This window comes from Podarcis gaigeae, assembly GCF_964106915.1.
Source record: "Podarcis gaigeae genome assembly, chromosome: 2".
NCBI classification, from domain to species: Eukaryota; Metazoa; Chordata; class Lepidosauria; order Squamata; family Lacertidae; genus Podarcis; species Podarcis gaigeae.
The window spans coordinates 117687685-117703838 of NC_139679.1; the positions used below are offsets into that span (position 1 = coordinate 117687685).

Sequence of the window (16154 nt, forward strand, 5' to 3'; positions counted from 1 at the left end):
ATGCTGTCTAGGTTTGTCATTGCTTTTCTCCCAAGAAGCAGGCGTCTTTTAATTTCGTGACTGCTGTCACCAGTGGGCCATGCTCCCGGGTAAATAAGTATAGGATTCCAGCCTGTGGGAGTAAGCCCCACAGAACTGAGTGAGACTTGCTTCCAAGCAGACAGATATTACTACAGGAAGCAAAGTCCCCCTTAACAAAATGAGTGGTTTTTTGTTTTATTTTGTTTGGCACTCCCAGCTTGCTCTTTGGGTTATAAAAACGCCCATTAAGTACAAGGTTGTGTGGTGCAGCATTCAAACCCTAACTCAGCCAGGTAGTGAGTGAACTTGGGACAGTCAGCCTAACTTTCCTTCCAGGATTATTTTGAGGATAAAACAGGGAGAGAGAGAACCAGTGTGCCATTTCTCAGAGGAACAACGGCTTATCATAATAATACCAATCCATTCTTATAATAAATACTACTTAACATTGGTATAGCGCTTTCAAGTGCTCTAAAGTGCTTTACACCCGTCATCTAGTTGTAATCCTTCACAACAACCCTGCAAGGCAAGCCGGCATGACTCTCACCCAATCTGCAAGGGACATGCCTGGGATTGAACCTATAGCCCTCTGAGCAACATCCACAAAGTTCCAGCCCTCTGGAATTTTCTGGCTGATTTTGACCCACCTCTTGCAATTTCTCACTGACATAAGGGACAAGGGGGTTAAACAAGTATTCTTTAAATGGACGGAAAATGTGTCCCAAACGAAGGGATAGTTATTGTAATAAGGGACAACTGGGGCCGCTTGCTGCCACAGCACAGAACAGGAATAGAATTCAGCAATGGCTGCAGAATTCTGCTTCCTGCGACTCTCCACTTGCTTTCTTAAAAAAATAATAATAATTCAGGTCTCTGGTCCTTATGAGTGCAAGTATGTGCGTGAAAAGTCAGGGCAATGCATGTTGAAGCATCAAAAGGTAGAGGAGAGGCTGGACAGGATTTTTTCAGGTCAGCACACATTTGTGTGTGTGTATGCGTGCTTAGGGACGCAGGTGGCACTGTGGGTTAAACCACAGAGCCTAGGACTTGTCAATCAGAAGGTCGGTGGTTCGAATTCCCGCAATGGGGTGAGCTCTCGTTGCTTGGTCCCTGCTCCTGCCAACCTAGCAGCTCGAAAGCACATCACAGTGCAAGTAGATAAATAGGTACCACTCCGGCGGGAAGGTGAACGGCGTTTCCGTGCACTGCTGTGGTTCGCCAGAAGCAGCTTAGTTATGCTGGCCACATGACCCGGAAGCTGTACACCAGCTCCCTCAGCCAGTAAAGCGAGATGAGCACCGCAACCCCAGAGTCGGCCACGACTGGACCTAATGATCAGGGGTCCCTTTACCTTTATGCATGCTTAAGTGGAAGGTAAACGGCGTTTCCGTGTGCTGCTCTGGTGCCGGTTTGCCAGAGCAGCTTCGTCACGCTGGCCACGTGACCCGGAAGTGTCTGCGGACAGCGCTGGCTCCCGGCCTCTAGAGTAAGATGAGCGCACAACCTTAGAGTCTGTCAAGACTGGCCCATACGGGCAGGGGTACCTTTACCTTTACCTTTAAGTGGAAAAAATGGAATATGCAAAACAAGAGCAATGACATGCAAAATTTTCACAACACACGTTGCAGAACTCAGCTTAAGGTGGAAACAGCGGTGTTGTTTATTTATTTAAACACAGAGTGCCCACCGACAGCCCTGAGACCAACCCAACGGTTTGCGATTCCTGTGTCACATGGCTTCTTTCGTGCCTTGCACAGTCGGCAGCATGAGCAAAACTCTTCTCGCAGTCCGGACGCGCTTTCTGCCTCTCTCCCGTGTGCCTCCTCTGGTGAGTGATGAGGACCACCCTCCTGCTGAACTCCCTCCCGCAGACGGAGCATCCGTAGGGCTTCTCCCCCGTGTGGGTCCTCTCGTGGTTGGTGAGCTGCGACCGCTGGCAGAAGCTCTTCCCGCACTCCCCACACTTGTAGGGCTTCTCCCCCGTGTGGATCCTCTCGTGCTTCATGCACGTGGAGCTCTGGCTGAAGCTTTTCCCGCAGTGCAAGCACCGGTACGGCTTTTCCCCGGTGTGGGTCCTCTTGTGCGTGTTCAGGTTAGACCTGTCGCTGAAGCTCCTCCCGCACTCGGCGCACGTGTAGGGCTTCTCCCCTGTGTGGACTCTCTCGTGCGACATGAGGTGCGGCGGCCGGCTAAAGCTCTTCCCGCAGTCGGGGCACTTGTACGGCTTCTCCCCCGTGTGCATCGTTTTGTGGGCGATGAGGCGGGATTTGTAGCTAAAGTTTCGCCCGCAGTCCAGGCACTCGTACGGCTTCCCTCCGGTGTGAATCCTCTGGTGGGCGACCAATTCGGCCCTCCGCCGAAAGGCCTTCCCGCACTCTAGGCATGTCTTCTCTCTCCCGCCTTTGGTGAGCCTCTCTTGTACCCGTCTGTCGCCACACGGCTCATAGAAGTGCTGGTAACAAACGACGGAGGCTGCCTCTCTTTCCTTATTTGAGGGGCCTCCTCGCCGGCCCGCCAAAGCTTCGCCCTGATTCGGACGCTGGGAAAAGTTTGGCTCAACGTTCCCCGGCAGGACCCAGTACGGATGGAGATCCCCGGCCATTTCTGGACGGTCCGTCTCTTCCTCCCAGCACCTCTTGCCACCTGCTTGGAGAAAAATAAATCCCAAAGGTGAGCACTCTCCTCCTCCAGGGGAGAAAAAGGGACTACAGGGCACAGAGACCGAGTCAGGGCACAGGTCCAAATAGCTCAGTGTTAACTGCAATGACTGGCGACTGCTCTCCAGGGATGGAGTTGGGGGCATAGCTGTCAACGTTTCCCTTTTTTAAAGGGAAATTCCCTTATTCCGAATAGGATTCCTCGCAAGAAAAGGGAAAAGTTGACAGCTATGGTTCGGGGACATTTCCAGCCCAATCTTGAGATGCTGTGGACAAAGCAGGTGCTGTGCCACTGAACTAGACTGTTTATTATTATTAAATGAAAGCTCAGAGTCTAGGGCACCACGGTGACAACCCCTGCTTTATGGTATTGTTCGGGACCTGCTAAAAATACTACTGAAGTTAATCCATGTATCAAAAATTGATTAAGGTGTGGAATAAATACAAGCATAAATTAAGTCCAGGGTCTCTTCACCTTAGACAAAAGCTTTTTGCAACAAGGAAATGCAAAGAATTGTGGATTTTTTTGGGGTGGGGGGTTAAACGCATTGTAAGGAGTCTGTATGGGAGTATACTGTATTTAAAAATGGGGTATCAGAGTTTTTAGGGGGCTAACCAGGTTGGGATAGCTGGGTTTTGAATGTCTTACGTAGATTTTTCAATTTCGTTGTTCTGTATGGGACAATGACAATAAAGATTATTGTACTGTATTGTAATTTAATTAGGGAATTCAATTAAGACATAGTCTGACATTATCGACGATATGGGACAGACCCAACCTCCATTTCCCCAATATTTACACGCTAGGCTTGTAGTCTTCACTTTGACTGCAAAGAATGGACCCCTCTGTGGGCACCAACAAAATATGATTCACTGATTATGAAGGGAACAACCAAAAAAGGATTAAGCAAAATAGACGAAAATATTCTAGATACAGCGGAACCTTGGAAGCCGAACGTCTGTCAACTCAAATGTTTTGGCTCCCGAATGATTGAAAACCGGAAGTGATTGTTCCAGTTTTTGAATGATTTTTGGAAGCTGAACATCTGGCGTGGTTCCTGAGGCTTCCGATTGGATGCATCCTGCAGCCAATTGGAAGCCGCACCTTGGAAGTCAAATGTTTTGGAAGTTGAACGGACTTCCGGAACGGATTCTGTTCAACTTCCAAGGTACGACTGTATATATCTAACACATAATTATTAGCAGCATAGTTGGGAAAGGGATTTGGGGCAGGGAATTTTGTTGGAACAATGACAGCACATTGTCAAACGGGCAATATCTGCCTTCCAAACAGACACTATTAGTACTCCAGCAATTTTTCTTTGCATAAATAAATTGATCTTTATTTCCTTTCTAACATTTTTATCCCATTCTCCCTCCAAAGAGGTTGAGAGACAGCATGCAAGGCCCCTCCCCCATTTCACTTTCACAACAACCCTGTGAAGTAGCGGAGGGAGGGAGAGAGAGAGAGATAGAGAGACCTGGCACCATGCAAAGGGCTTCATGGGTGAATGAGGACTGAACCTCAGATCTCCTGAAACCATGTACCATTTCATTTGTTAATTTCTGCATTTATATAGCCACCCCATGACAAGAGGTCCCTGGGCATGTTGTGATGAAGAAGAAAAAACATGTTAAAAATACAATATCAAACAACAAAAACTCCTAACAAGTTAATTAAAAAGCTGAAACACAATTAAGAAGCACCGATTAAAACTCAGTTTATAAATGAGAGGCCCAGACAATAAAAGGTCAGTTATTTAAAGGGCCCAATAGGTAGCACCAGGCAAATAAAACCTCTCTGGGAAGGCTATTCAAGTACCAGGGTGCCACTTCTAAAAAGGTCCTGTCCCTAGTGGGGACTCTCATCCCTTCATCTGGCAGGAAATCTCTGAGCAGGGCCTCTGAGGAGGATCTTAAAAGTTCAGGTGAGGTACAACACGGGAGAAGGCACTTGACAAACACAGGCGCCGTCTCCTAATGATGTCAGCTACGCCTTCCTCTGGACACGGAATTTGTCCCCAACCTTTCAGCAGCTCTGCAATGTCTTTTTGGAATGGATTCTCTCATGTGCAGTAAGGCTTGGTCTCTGGGCGAAGGTTTTCCCACAGTCCAAGCACTTGTAAGGCTTCTCCCCTGTATGTATCCTTTCGTGCGTGTTCAGGTTGGAGCGATGGCTGAAGCTCTTCCCGCAGCCAGAGCAGTTATACGGCTTCTCTCTCGTGTGGGTCCTCCGGTGAACGAAGAAAGCCGACTTGTCGCGGAAGCATTTCACGCAATCTGGGCACTCGTGAGGCCTCTCCCCTGTGTGGATTCTCTGGTGCGAAAGGAGGCTGGAGCTCTGGGAGAAGCTCTTCCCGCACTCGGCGCACCTGTACGGCCTCTCGCCGGTGTGGGCCCGTTTGTGCGCCGTCAGAGATGACCGGTCGCTGAAGCTTTTCTCGCACTCCAAGCACTTGAACGGCTTCTCTCCCGTGTGGATCCGCTCGTGAGTAATCAAGTTGGAGCGATGGCTGAAGCTTTTCCCACAGTCTGAACACTGATAGGGCTTTTCCCTCGTGTGGGTTCTCCGGTGCACATCCAAAGCCGATCTGTCCCGGAAACTTTTGGCACAGTCGGGGCACTTGTGCGGCTTCTCGCCCGTGTGGATTCTCTGATGTCGAATAAGGACCGACTTGTGCCGGAAGCTTTTCCTGCAGTCCGAGCAGCTGTAGGGTTTCTCTCCCGTGTGGATCCTCTGGTGTATAAGGAGCCCGGTTCTCCTGCTAAGGCTTTGCCCACAGATTGGGCACTTGCACAACTTTTCTTGCCCAAGGTTTGTTTCATTTTCGGAATCGTGTCCAAGCGCTTTCCCGCATTCAAGGTCGGCCTTTGCCCCCTTGGCATTTCCCTCCGGTCCTTTCTCACCTCCCCAAGAATTCGTGACTGCACCCCCTTCCTTTCCCTCTTGGATTTCAGAAGTTACTCCCCGAACCGGGCATTGGGCAACGCTCCGTTTATCCCTTTCTGCCAACATCCCACGTGGATCGTCTTCCCCGGGACGTCCTGCCCAATTTTGCTCCACCACCAGTGGCCTCTTCTGATCATCTGCTGGAAGAAGCAGAGCGTCCACATGTCAGTCTCTCTGTGCTAAGGGATGAAGGAACAACAGGCCAAGCTCAACATCAGAAAGGAAGATCAGGGGCAGAACATGTGCTTTGCATGCAGAAAGTCCCAGGCTGTGAAAGATTCCTTATCTGAATAATAATAATAATAATAATAATAATAATAATAATAATAATTTATTATTTATACCCCGCCCATCTGGCTGAGTTTCCCCAGCCACTCTGGGCGGCTCCCAATCGAGTGTTAAAAACAATACAGCATTAAATTTTAAAATCTTCCCTAAACAGGGCTGCCTTCAGATGTCTTTTAAAGATAAGATAGCTGCTTATTTCCTTCACATCTGAAGGGAGGGTGTTCCACAGGTTGGGTGCCACTACCGAGAAGGCCTTCTGTCTGGCTCCCTGTAACCTCACTTCACGCAATGAGGGAACCGCCAGAAGGCCCTCGGCGCTGGACCTTAGTGTCCGGGCAGAAAGATGGGGGTGGAGACGCTCCATCAGGTATACAGGACCGAGGCCGTTTAGGGCTTTAAAGGTCAGCACCAGCACTTTGAATTGTGCTCGGAAACGTACTGGGAGCCAATGCAGATCTTTCAGGACCGGTGTTATGTGTTCCCGGCAGCCACTCCCAGTCACCTGTCTGGCTGCTGCATTCTGGATCAATTGCAGTTTTTGGGTCACCTTCAAAGGTAGCCCCACGTAGAATGCATTGCAGTAGTCCAAGCGGGAGATAACCAGAGCATGCACCACTCTGGCAAGACAGTCTGCGGGCAGGTAGGGTCTTAGCCTGCGTACCAGGTGGAGCTGGTAAACAGCCGCCCTGGACACAGAATTAACCTGTGCTTCCATGGACAGCTGTGAGTCCAAAATGACTCCCAGGGTGCGCACCTGGTCCTTCAGGGGCACAGTTACCCCATTCAGGACCAGGGAATCCTCCACACCAGCCCACCCCCTGTCCCCCAAAAACAGTACTTCTGTCTTGTCAGGACTCAACCTCAATCTGTTAGCCGCCATCCATCCTCCAACCGCCTCCAGGCACTCACACAGGACCTTCGCCGCCTTCACTGGTTCTGATTTAAAAGAGAGGTAGAGCTGGGTGTCATCTGCATACTGATGAACACCCAGCCCAAACCTTGGAGAGCTGCTGCCAGTCAGATCAGGCAATGCTGAGCTAGATGGAGCAATTTTCTGACTCAGTATAAGGCAGCTTCCTGAGGAAAATGGAACCATGGTACTCCCTGCCACAGTGGGAATCCTTGTGGTGATATAAGTAGCAGTCGCCAAAGAGGGATTAGGTATCGGTAATGTAGGTTGTCGCCAGCTGATTATGCCAGACCCAATCTCCATTTTGTTCCTGGCTTCAGTCTTGAACCGCTACTTTGTGACTCTCTCAAGCGTGTTCTGGGGCTAAATGGTTTGAGAACCTTTGCCCTAAAACTCTAGATAAATGCTAATTAGGAGGTTTCCTAAAAGGCGAGTTAGAAAGGGGTTGTAGCTAAGGCTAGTCCTACTCAGAGTAAAGCCACCAAATTCAATGGACATGACTAACAGGTTCATTCATTCCAATGTTTCTAACCCGACTCTGATGCAACTCTGATGTGAATTATGACTACTATTAGCAACAGGTAAGTTAAAAATTTATATCATCACCATCATCAATATGAAAATACAGTCTGGTTTGCATACGTTTTGGATTACAAACATGTCAAACCTGGAAATGCGTGTCCCGGTTTGCAAACTTGTTTTGGATTACAAAAAATTTTTGGAGGCCCCATTGGCGAAAGCACGCCTTGGGTTACAACCTGTTTTGGTTTACAAACGGACCTCCGGAACGGATTATGGTTGTAAACCAAGGTACCACAGTAATAATAAATGGGACCTACAACAAAACATCACAATGTGTTTGTTTGTTTATTTAAGACTGTAAATAAATTTCCAGTAAGATTGTAAGTAAACTTCTTCCCAAAACATGTTTTCGAAACAGAGTACAACAGAAGTATCAGAAAATAAAATTATAACAGAAATAAATATGTACATAGCAATTTAAAGGCAAGACCTTGAAAACGCCAAATTACACAGATTTAGTACACGCTGTAAAATTGTTGAGCCAAATCTCTTCCAGCCGGCCACTTCGACTTGCCCCGCTCCTAGTGTTCCATTGTTTCTTTTCTCACAGCCACTCTATGGTGAGTTACAGAGCACGCCCACTCTCTATTTGGCTAGGTGCGGGGAGAGGAAGCTGCCCCATTAGGCAATTTAAGCAGTTCTTATGGGAGGGAGGGACACATTTCTCGACCACCTCCCTGGGGTAACTGTGGCTGGTAACCAGGTGCAAAGCATCCTTACCTCCACAGGTGGTTTCTCCGTCCCCCTCTTGCTTGACCTCTCTGCAGAGCACCACCTGACAGGTGTCCGACAGCGCCCGCTCTGCCTCTGAAGACTCGGCCGCTACCTCCTTAGACACCCCTGGCGCCTGGAAAAATAAAAGCAGAAATAGAAATTAAGCAGCTGCTGAGGCCCGTTGGCATAAAGAGGTCTCTAAGAGTCAAAAGTGAAGCTGTCTGCTGTTTTTGTCCTGGAAGAGAGTGCTCATTCAACAGCATTCATTTAAAGTGCTATGATAACCACTTTAAACAGTCATGGCTTCCCCCAAAGAATCCTGGGAAGTCTAGTTTGTTAAGGCTGCTGAGAGCTCTTTGGGGACACCCTACTCCCCTCCCAGAGCTATAATTCCCAGAGTTCCAGGGAAAAGGGATTGTTAATAAACCACTCTGGGAATTGTGGCCGTGGGAGGGGAATAGGGAGGCAGTCTCCTAAGAGCTCTCAGCGCCCTTAAAAACTGAAGCTCCCAGGATTCTTCGGGAGAAGCCATGGCTGCTCTAAATCTGTATGAACCAGGTTTTTCTTCCAAGTCCAGAGGGTGGCAACACGGGAACAGGGCCTTCTCTGCAGTGGCTCCCTGTCTGTGGAATGCTCTCCCCAGGGAAGTTCACATGGCACCTTCATTATATACCTTAAAGTGCCAAGCAGAAATGTTCCTTTTTAACCAGTCCTTTGGTTGATTTGATTGACAGCCTATGCCCTTTTAAAATAGGGGAGGGTTTTTTATTTGATTATGTATTTTGTGGTTTTATATTCTGATTTTACTCTGTGAGACACCCTGAGACCTGCAGGTATAGGGCAGTACAGTGGTACCTCGGGCTACAGACGCTTCAGGTTACAGACTCCGCTAACCCAGAAATAGTACCTCGGGTTAAGAACTTTGCTTCAGGATGAGAACAGAAATTGTGCAACAGCGGCACCGGCACGCTGGTCCCATTAGCTAAAGTTGTGCTTCAGGTTAAGAACAGTTTCAGGTTAAGAACAGACCACTGGAACGAAATACCGTATTTTTCGCCCCATAGGACGCACTTTTTCCCCTCCAAAAATGAAGGGGAAATGTATGTGCGTCCTATGGGGCGAATGCAGGCTTTCACTGAAGCCTGGAGAGCGAGAGGCATCGGTGCGCACCGACCCCTCTCGCTCTCCAGGCTTCAGGAAGCTATCCACAAGCTTTGTGAGCCCGGCGGGAGCTCACAAGGCTTGCGGGCAGCAGCCTGCAGCCCGAAGCACGGGCTCCCCGTGCTTCAGGCGAGTGTCCACAAGCCTCGCGCGCCCGCCGGGAGGTCCCGCCGGGCGCGCGAGGCTTGGGGCAGCCCCCTGCAGCCCGATCACGGGGAGCCCTCCGGAGGGCTCCCCGTGCTTCGGGCAGGTGTGCGCAAGGCTTGCGGCGGCAGCCGTGACTGGGGGTTGAATAAATTTTTTTTATTCATTCCCTCCCCCCCAAAAAATGAGGTGCGTCCTATGGTCCGGTGCGCCCTATAGGACGAAAAATACGGTAAGTTCTTAACCCGAGGTACCACTGTACAGTCATACCTCGGACATCGAATGGAATCCATTCCGGAAGTCCATTCGACTTCCAAAACGTTCATAAACCTAGGCAAAGCTCCTGCAGCCAATCGGAAGCTGCGCAAGCTGCGTCGGACGTTCAGGTTCCAAAGAACGTTTGCAAACTGGAACACTCACTTCTGGGTTTGCGGCGTTTGAGAGCCAAAACATTTGAGTCGCAAGGCATTAGTCAACCAAGCTACGACTGTATATAAATTAATTTTATTACAGTGGTACCTCTGGATGCGAATGGGATCCGTTCCGGAGCCCCGGTCACATCCTGAGTAGAACGTAAGACGCGACTGCGCATCTGTGCATGTCGTTTTTTGTCGCTTCTGCACATGCGCGTGACATCATTTTTAGCATTTGCGCATGTGCGAGTGGTGAAACCCAGAAGTAAAGCGCTCCGTTACTTCCGGGTCGCCATGGAGCGTAACTTGAAAACGCTCAACCTGAAGCACATTTAACCCGAGGTATGACTGTATTGGGACGCGGGTGGCGCTGTGGGTTAAACCACAGAGCCTAGGACTTGCTGATCAGAAGGTCAGCGGTTTGAATCCCCGCGATGGGGTGAGCTCCCGTTGCTCGGTCTCTGCTCCTGCGAACCTAGCAGTTCGAAAGCACGTCAAAGTGCAAGTAGATAAATAGGTACCGCTCCAGGAAGGAAGGGCTGAAAAGGTGCAGAAGGAGAGCCGGAGGCCTGTCAAGATGGATATAAAAGAAAAAAAGGATTGGATGATGAAAATTTGTTTTGAATTGAAGAAGGAGGAATGGAAAGATCTCCCTCTGTGGAGATCTGAAGATTTTGGGACATTTGGACCTAAAAGGATTAAGGAACAAGTTTTGAGTTTCACCTTTAAATATGGAGGCCCGGCTGAAAGGAACATGGACATTTTTGGGACAGAGCCCTTCCGAGATCTGGTGGTAAACACAAAGGACTATCAAAAAAACCGGCAGATAGGAGCTGAGAGGGAATTAAGAACCTCTGACATGAGGAATCCAGGCTGATACCAGATGGACTAATGGACAATGGTTCAGGGATTGAAACCGGGAAAGTGAGGGAGGGGTTTTGGGAATCCAAAGGGTGTACAAACATATTTTGATTCTTTTTACTGTGTTTTCTTTTTTGCTTTGTTATAGGGGAATTCGTGTAAGGGAAATTGGGTCGACCCTAGTAAAAGTCTTTAAGCATAATGATTCATGTATATAAGTCAAAACTCAATATATAAATTGAATTAAGTATAATAATAAATTAGGGTTAAAAATTAGGGATAAGAACTTGTTGAATAAATATTTGGACATGGAATACAAGAAGTCGCGGAAGAAAGTTATTGAAAATTAGGATTCTAAATGTTGAATGTTTTTTTTTTTTAATTTTGTCTTTTCTTTTTTGCTCTTTTCTTTTTCTTTTTTATTTCTTGGTTTTGTGTATTATTTGAAACTAATAAATATCATTTGAGAAAAAAAAAAGATAAATAGGTACTGCTCCGGCGGGAAGGTAAATAGCGTTTCTGTGCGCTGCTCTGGTTCGCTAGAAGCGGCTTAGTCATCCTGGCCACATGACCCAGAAGCTGTACGCCGGCTCCCTCAGCCAATAAAGCGAGATGAGCGTCGCAACCCCAGAGTTGATCATGACTGGACCTAATGGTCAGGGGCCCCTTTACCTTTATGACTGTATTATTATTATTATTATTATTATTATTATTATTGACCAAAAAAAAAAACCTGGCTGAAACCACCTGGCTCCCCTCCTCTTCCCATCTCTCCTCCGCTCGGGATTGCTGCAGCAAGAAGTCCTCCGCCAGGGCCACTGCTTGCGCGCAGGATTCGGGGCTCCCCTCCCTGACCCAGGCCTGGACTTCCGGTGGCAGGACGGTCAGGAATTGCTCCAACACCAGCAGCTCCAGGATCTGCTCCTTGGTGTGCCTCTCCGGCTGCAGCCACTGTCGGCAAAGGTCCCGGAGGCGGCTGCAAACCTCGCGGGGGCCCTCAGCCGCCCGGTAGCAAAACTGCCGGAAGTGCTGGCGGACACTCTCCGCATCCAGGTCCTCTTCCTTTACCGTCCTAGGAACGAGGACCTCGCCTTCGGCCCCTGAGTTCTTATGGGCTTCACCACTAGGCAGGAGATGAGCCCCTTCCTGCCTCCTCAGCTGCAGGCCTCTCTCTGACGCTCCCTCAAAGGGAGGCAGATCGGCCTGAGAAATATCCCTCAGTGCCGGTCCCGGCGGGGGGACGTTTCCTCGTTCCAAGTGTGGGGACTGTACCGCCTTCAAAAACCGCTGCCACTGAGTCTCCCAGCATCCTTGCGCTGCCCCCTCAGGCTCCCATTTGACATGGTCTAGTGTGGCACCTTCCCAGAATCCCTTGGCACTCTCAGGCTGGGCGGCACGAGGCTCTTTCCCTGTGCCCTTCCCTGGCTCGGTATCCACTGGGTCCTGCTTCTCGGTCTTCACATCCAACTTTTTGATAGTCTCTGCGCCAAAATTGGACGCATCGCCACGATCTGCTGCCATTTTGGTTCCGGGGCCAAGGCTGGCCTGAACTGGGGTGTGTGAAATGAGCCTCCCACCAAATCACGTGCGGAAATAACAGGCCCTCCAGAGTTGACAGCTGGATTCTAGGTCGGGATCCTTTGCCTGAGGAAAAAAGAAAGAACGAAAGAACATTTCTGAATCAGAGAGGATAAGCAGGGCCTGCAACAAAATTTTGTAGAGCCGACTGGGAACTGATAACATGAATTTCCTTCTCCCAGGGTGCAAAGACTGCTGCCAATCAATGCTGATTATTGCTTCTTCTTTAGATCTGTTATTTGCTTGTTGCCTGGAGGTCTCCAAGTGACTTGGAAAAACACAAATAAATGTATGTTACTAGCCCAGAGGTAGAAAGAAGTCCCTACCAGAGAAGAATGGCAGACTAAACTGATGGAGTATTCCAAAATGGCAAAAACGACCGGAAGAATTAAAAACCAGGAGGAGCAAAATTTTAATAAAGAATGGGGGAAATATATAATTTACTTTAAAAGTCATTGTAAACAATTAAAATTATTAGTAGGATTGGAATGGAACTTGTAGTTTAACGTCGAACTATGGTTGTAATGGAGATTTAATAGATTTGGATTAATAGCGAAGATGCAGGAGGAAAAAAGTTAACATACTTTCTCGATATGGCTTTGATCGGCATGTTTTGTTACGTTCCATGTCCCCATAAAGTGACTTGCTATTTCTTTGCAATGAAAGGCAGCCCTGAAATTTAATATTTTTACAAAAATGCCCAGTAGCACCATTTGTGCTCTGAAACCCACCACACAAGTTGCCTGCCTGCCTGCATCAATCAATCAATCAATCAATCAATCAGTATTTACTGATTATTTTTTCCAGTTAAAGCTTTCTGCTGGTTTGATTCCCAGATGTTGTATGCCGCCTTGGAATGTTTTGAGGAAAGTGTGGTTTAGGAATTCATAAGAGATGGTAAAAAAGTTGCAGTACCAGCTAAGGAGGAGTGGCTAATTAAATTAACGGATTATGCCAAAATGGCAAGGTTAACGGGTGCAATAAGAAACCGAGAATATATTTTTTTAATTAAAAATTGGGGAGAATTTGTGCAATATTTGAAAAAAACTCATTTTTGCAAATAAGCTTATTAGCAGGATTAACATAAAACAAGCAGTTAGATGTATTATTCAGAGAAACTAAAGAATAACTTAAAGATGGAGTAATGTGGGAAACGCAGTATGAAAATCAAAACTAAAAAACCACAAAACGGGGGGAGGGAAGTCAAATATATGTGTACTAGAAATGTGCGGGATTTGTATTTTTGTAATTTGTTTGTCTGCGTATCTTTGAAAAAAAAATCCCATACATTTCTAGTACACATATATTTGACTCCCCCCCCCCCTTTTGTGGCTTCTTTTTATTTACAGTATATAGATCTAGAAATTCGTAAATCACATCTCCCTTTCCCTTTCCCTCCTCCTGTTTTTTTGCACTGCACGCAGCCCCACCTCCCAGCCCCTTGCAAGCGAGTTAACTCACCTGATCCCTCAAATCCCAGGAGATCGCCCCGCTTTCCGGAGATGCAATATATACAGCGTATATTAAAAAGCTACTTTGGGTCTCCCCTCTCCCACCAGGCTTCCCCCGGAGTAGGCGGAGCAGGAAGTGACTCCGCACAGGCGCAACCCGTTTGCGAGGAAGTCTTTCTGAGGATCGACCCCCTTCGGCGTCGCCCCTTTGGAGGTTGCAACCTGCACAAAACTGGGGTGGATCCCAGAATCATCTCCGCCCCCGACCCTGGGAGAGACAAAGGCCCGTGAAGCGGGGTGGGGGAAATGGAGGAGATTCCTGGGAAAAGAAAGGGGGATTGGAAACGCGTGTCTTTCAAGGCTTGGATTGGAAACGCGTGTCTTTCCCCCACCCCCCATATTTTTTTGTTTTCTTGCTGCTGGACTCCAACTCCCATCAGCCCCAGCTTACCATGGCCAGTGCTGAGGGATGACGGGAGTTGTAGTCCTAAAAACAGCGGCAAGGTTGCGCAGGTTCCAATTCCAATTGAAAGTGTTGCAGGAATTTATGTATAGGTGGGGGGGGGGGTTGCCCCTCCAGCAGATATCATGCACACATGCAGCCCACTACCAAAACCAGCACAATCACTATTGTGACTTTTGTGATTTGTCCCCACAAAACACTTCATCACAGTTTCTTCCTATCTATTCAAAGGGCCTCTGCTGCACAATACCAAATGTAATAATTCACTGATAGATGTATCTATGTACTGGCTCACTGGGAAAACTTCAGAAATTCATATAGACATGTGAGCTCAGCTACTCAGCAGCCCCTCTGCCTGAGTGATAATCCCTGGCATCCTGATACCTGAGTGCCATTCCAGAAATAACAAACCCAGATGAAGACAAAAGGGTGTGATTAACTTGGCTGGGAAACAGGGAAATGTAAATATCTCTTTTGCTACACTTGATGGGTGTTTGGTGGAGGGCAAGGAGAACCATGGGGCAGGGACCAGGATGCTCAGATTACGGCCACCAGACCTCCCCTTTCATTATGTAACCATGATGTATTAGTAATGTAGTTGGGGGGGTATGTTACATGGGGATTAGCAGCTAATAAAAGTTTGGGGGCTCTTTTGTCCGGGGCTTCCATCTTGTTCCACCTTGTGGCAGGTGGGAGTCCTGTCGCGACAGTCTTCAATAAAGACCAAGCCTACCGGCTGCTGTTTGGCTCTGGTATTCCTGGCCGGTGTCCTTGTTTTTTGTCCAAGGGAGCCCTCAGATTTCTCTGTTAACAGAAGAGACCCGCGAGGGTCATCTAGTCCAACCCCCTGAAATGCAGGAAGTTCAACTAAAGCTTACTGAACTGAATGAGTAGCTCAGTTGATAGAGTGTGAGGCTCTTAATCACAGGGTTGTGGGTTCGAGTCCCGTGTTGGGTGAGAAGATTCTGCATTGCAGGGGGTTGGGCTAGATGACCCTTGGGGTCCCTTCCAAATCTACAATTCTGTGAGCCACCCAAGAACTCCATTAACCTTCACCCGCAGAACTACAGTTCCCAGGGTCCTGGGGAGAAAGAGTGGGACTTCTGCTTTGCCACAAAGGACCCCCTTGCTGCCGCCCCCTCCTCATGTTGCAAAACTGCAACCTGGATGGCTTTAAAAGTGGATTAGGCAAATTCCTGGGGGCTACCAATGGCTACTGGCCATGATGGCTGTGCTCTACCTCTACGGTTGGAGGCAGAGATGCTTCTGAATACCCTGGATCCAGGTTGCTGGGATCTGCAGGGGGGCAGAGGGCTCTTGCGCTTGAATCGCGCCTGCAGACTTCCCCTTGGGCATCTGCTTGGCTGCAGTGAGAACAGGATGACACAAGGTGTGACTGGAAAGTTGGGTCACAGAAATCAAACACCACTTTTCTGGGCACGGACCAGGAGGAAGGAGCGAAACCACTGTATGACAGTGCCCCCAGCTCCCAGCCCCACCAGACGCTCCAGAAGGATGTTATGGTCGATGGTGCCAAAGGCCGCTGAGAGATCCAGCAGAACTAGGAAACAGCTCTCACCTTTGTCCCTAGCCCACCAGAGATCATCAACCAGCGTGACCAAGGCAGTTTCAGTCCCATGATGAGACCTGAATCCCGACTGGAAGGGATCCAAATGGTCCGCTTCTTCCAAGCGTGCCTGGAGTTGTTCAGCAACCACTCGCTCAATCACCTTGCCCAAGAATGGAAGGTTTGAGACTGGGTTGAGTTGGCCCTATTGGCAGCATCTAAAGATATATTTTTTAAGAAGCGGTTTGATAACCTCCTCTTTCAGCGGGTCTGGGAAGGCTCCCTCACAGAGAGAAGCATTCGTTATTTTCTCCTTTTGCAAGACAGTGGGTCAGTGGCGTAGCGTGGGTCGTCAGCACCCGGGGCAAGGCAAATAATTTGCGCCCCCTAACCC

At 48.5% G+C, this 16154-nt stretch overlaps 2 protein-coding genes and 1 long non-coding RNA gene across 9 annotated transcripts in view; 2 read left to right on the top strand and 1 right to left on the bottom strand.

Annotated features, from left to right (window-relative positions):
• The window catches only part of LOC310838313, a 437762-nt gene that overhangs the window by 406289 nt on the left and 15319 nt on the right, over positions 1-16154 (top strand). The gene's annotated exons all lie outside the window — the stretch shown is intronic.
• Positions 1-16154, top strand: part of LOC310837528 (uncharacterized protein) — a 331410-nt gene that overhangs the window by 121485 nt on the left and 193771 nt on the right. The window lies entirely within an intron of this gene.
• Positions 1552-14048, bottom strand: LOC310837384 (uncharacterized protein). 7 transcript variants are annotated; one of them, XM_083723916.1, is made up of 5 exons: positions 13741-14048; positions 11449-12345; positions 8129-8255; positions 5586-5765; positions 1552-2667 (listed from the first exon to the last, which is right to left on the bottom strand). In XM_083723916.1, exons 2-5 carry the CDS (start codon positions 12220-12222, stop codon positions 1682-1684), a joined length of 2067 nt encoding a protein of 688 aa, XP_083580042.1. In that variant the 5' UTR covers positions 12223-12345; positions 13741-14048; the 3' UTR covers positions 1552-1681. The 7 variants fall into 7 exon arrangements, with proteins under 7 accessions (XP_083580042.1, XP_083580041.1, XP_083580040.1 ...); XM_083723915.1 differs by having other exon boundaries at positions 1552-2664; positions 5586-5768; positions 13741-14046; XM_083723914.1 differs by having other exon boundaries at positions 5586-5768; positions 13741-14046.

Excerpts from the sequence above, each read along its gene's own strand:
- LOC310837384 (XM_083723914.1), bottom strand. The coding sequence starts at position 12,222 with ATGGCAGCAGATCGTGGCGATGCGTCCAATTTTGGCGCAGAGACTATC. Across the intron at positions 8,256-11,448 it reads GGGAAGAGGAGGGGAGCCAG|GCGCCAGGGGTGTCTAAGGA; the intron begins GTGGTTTCAGCC and ends TTATTTTTCCAG. Across the intron at positions 5,769-8,128 it reads CGGAGAAACCACCTGTGGAG|CAGATGATCAGAAGAGGCCA; the intron begins GTAAGGATGCTT and ends TGCTTCTTCCAG.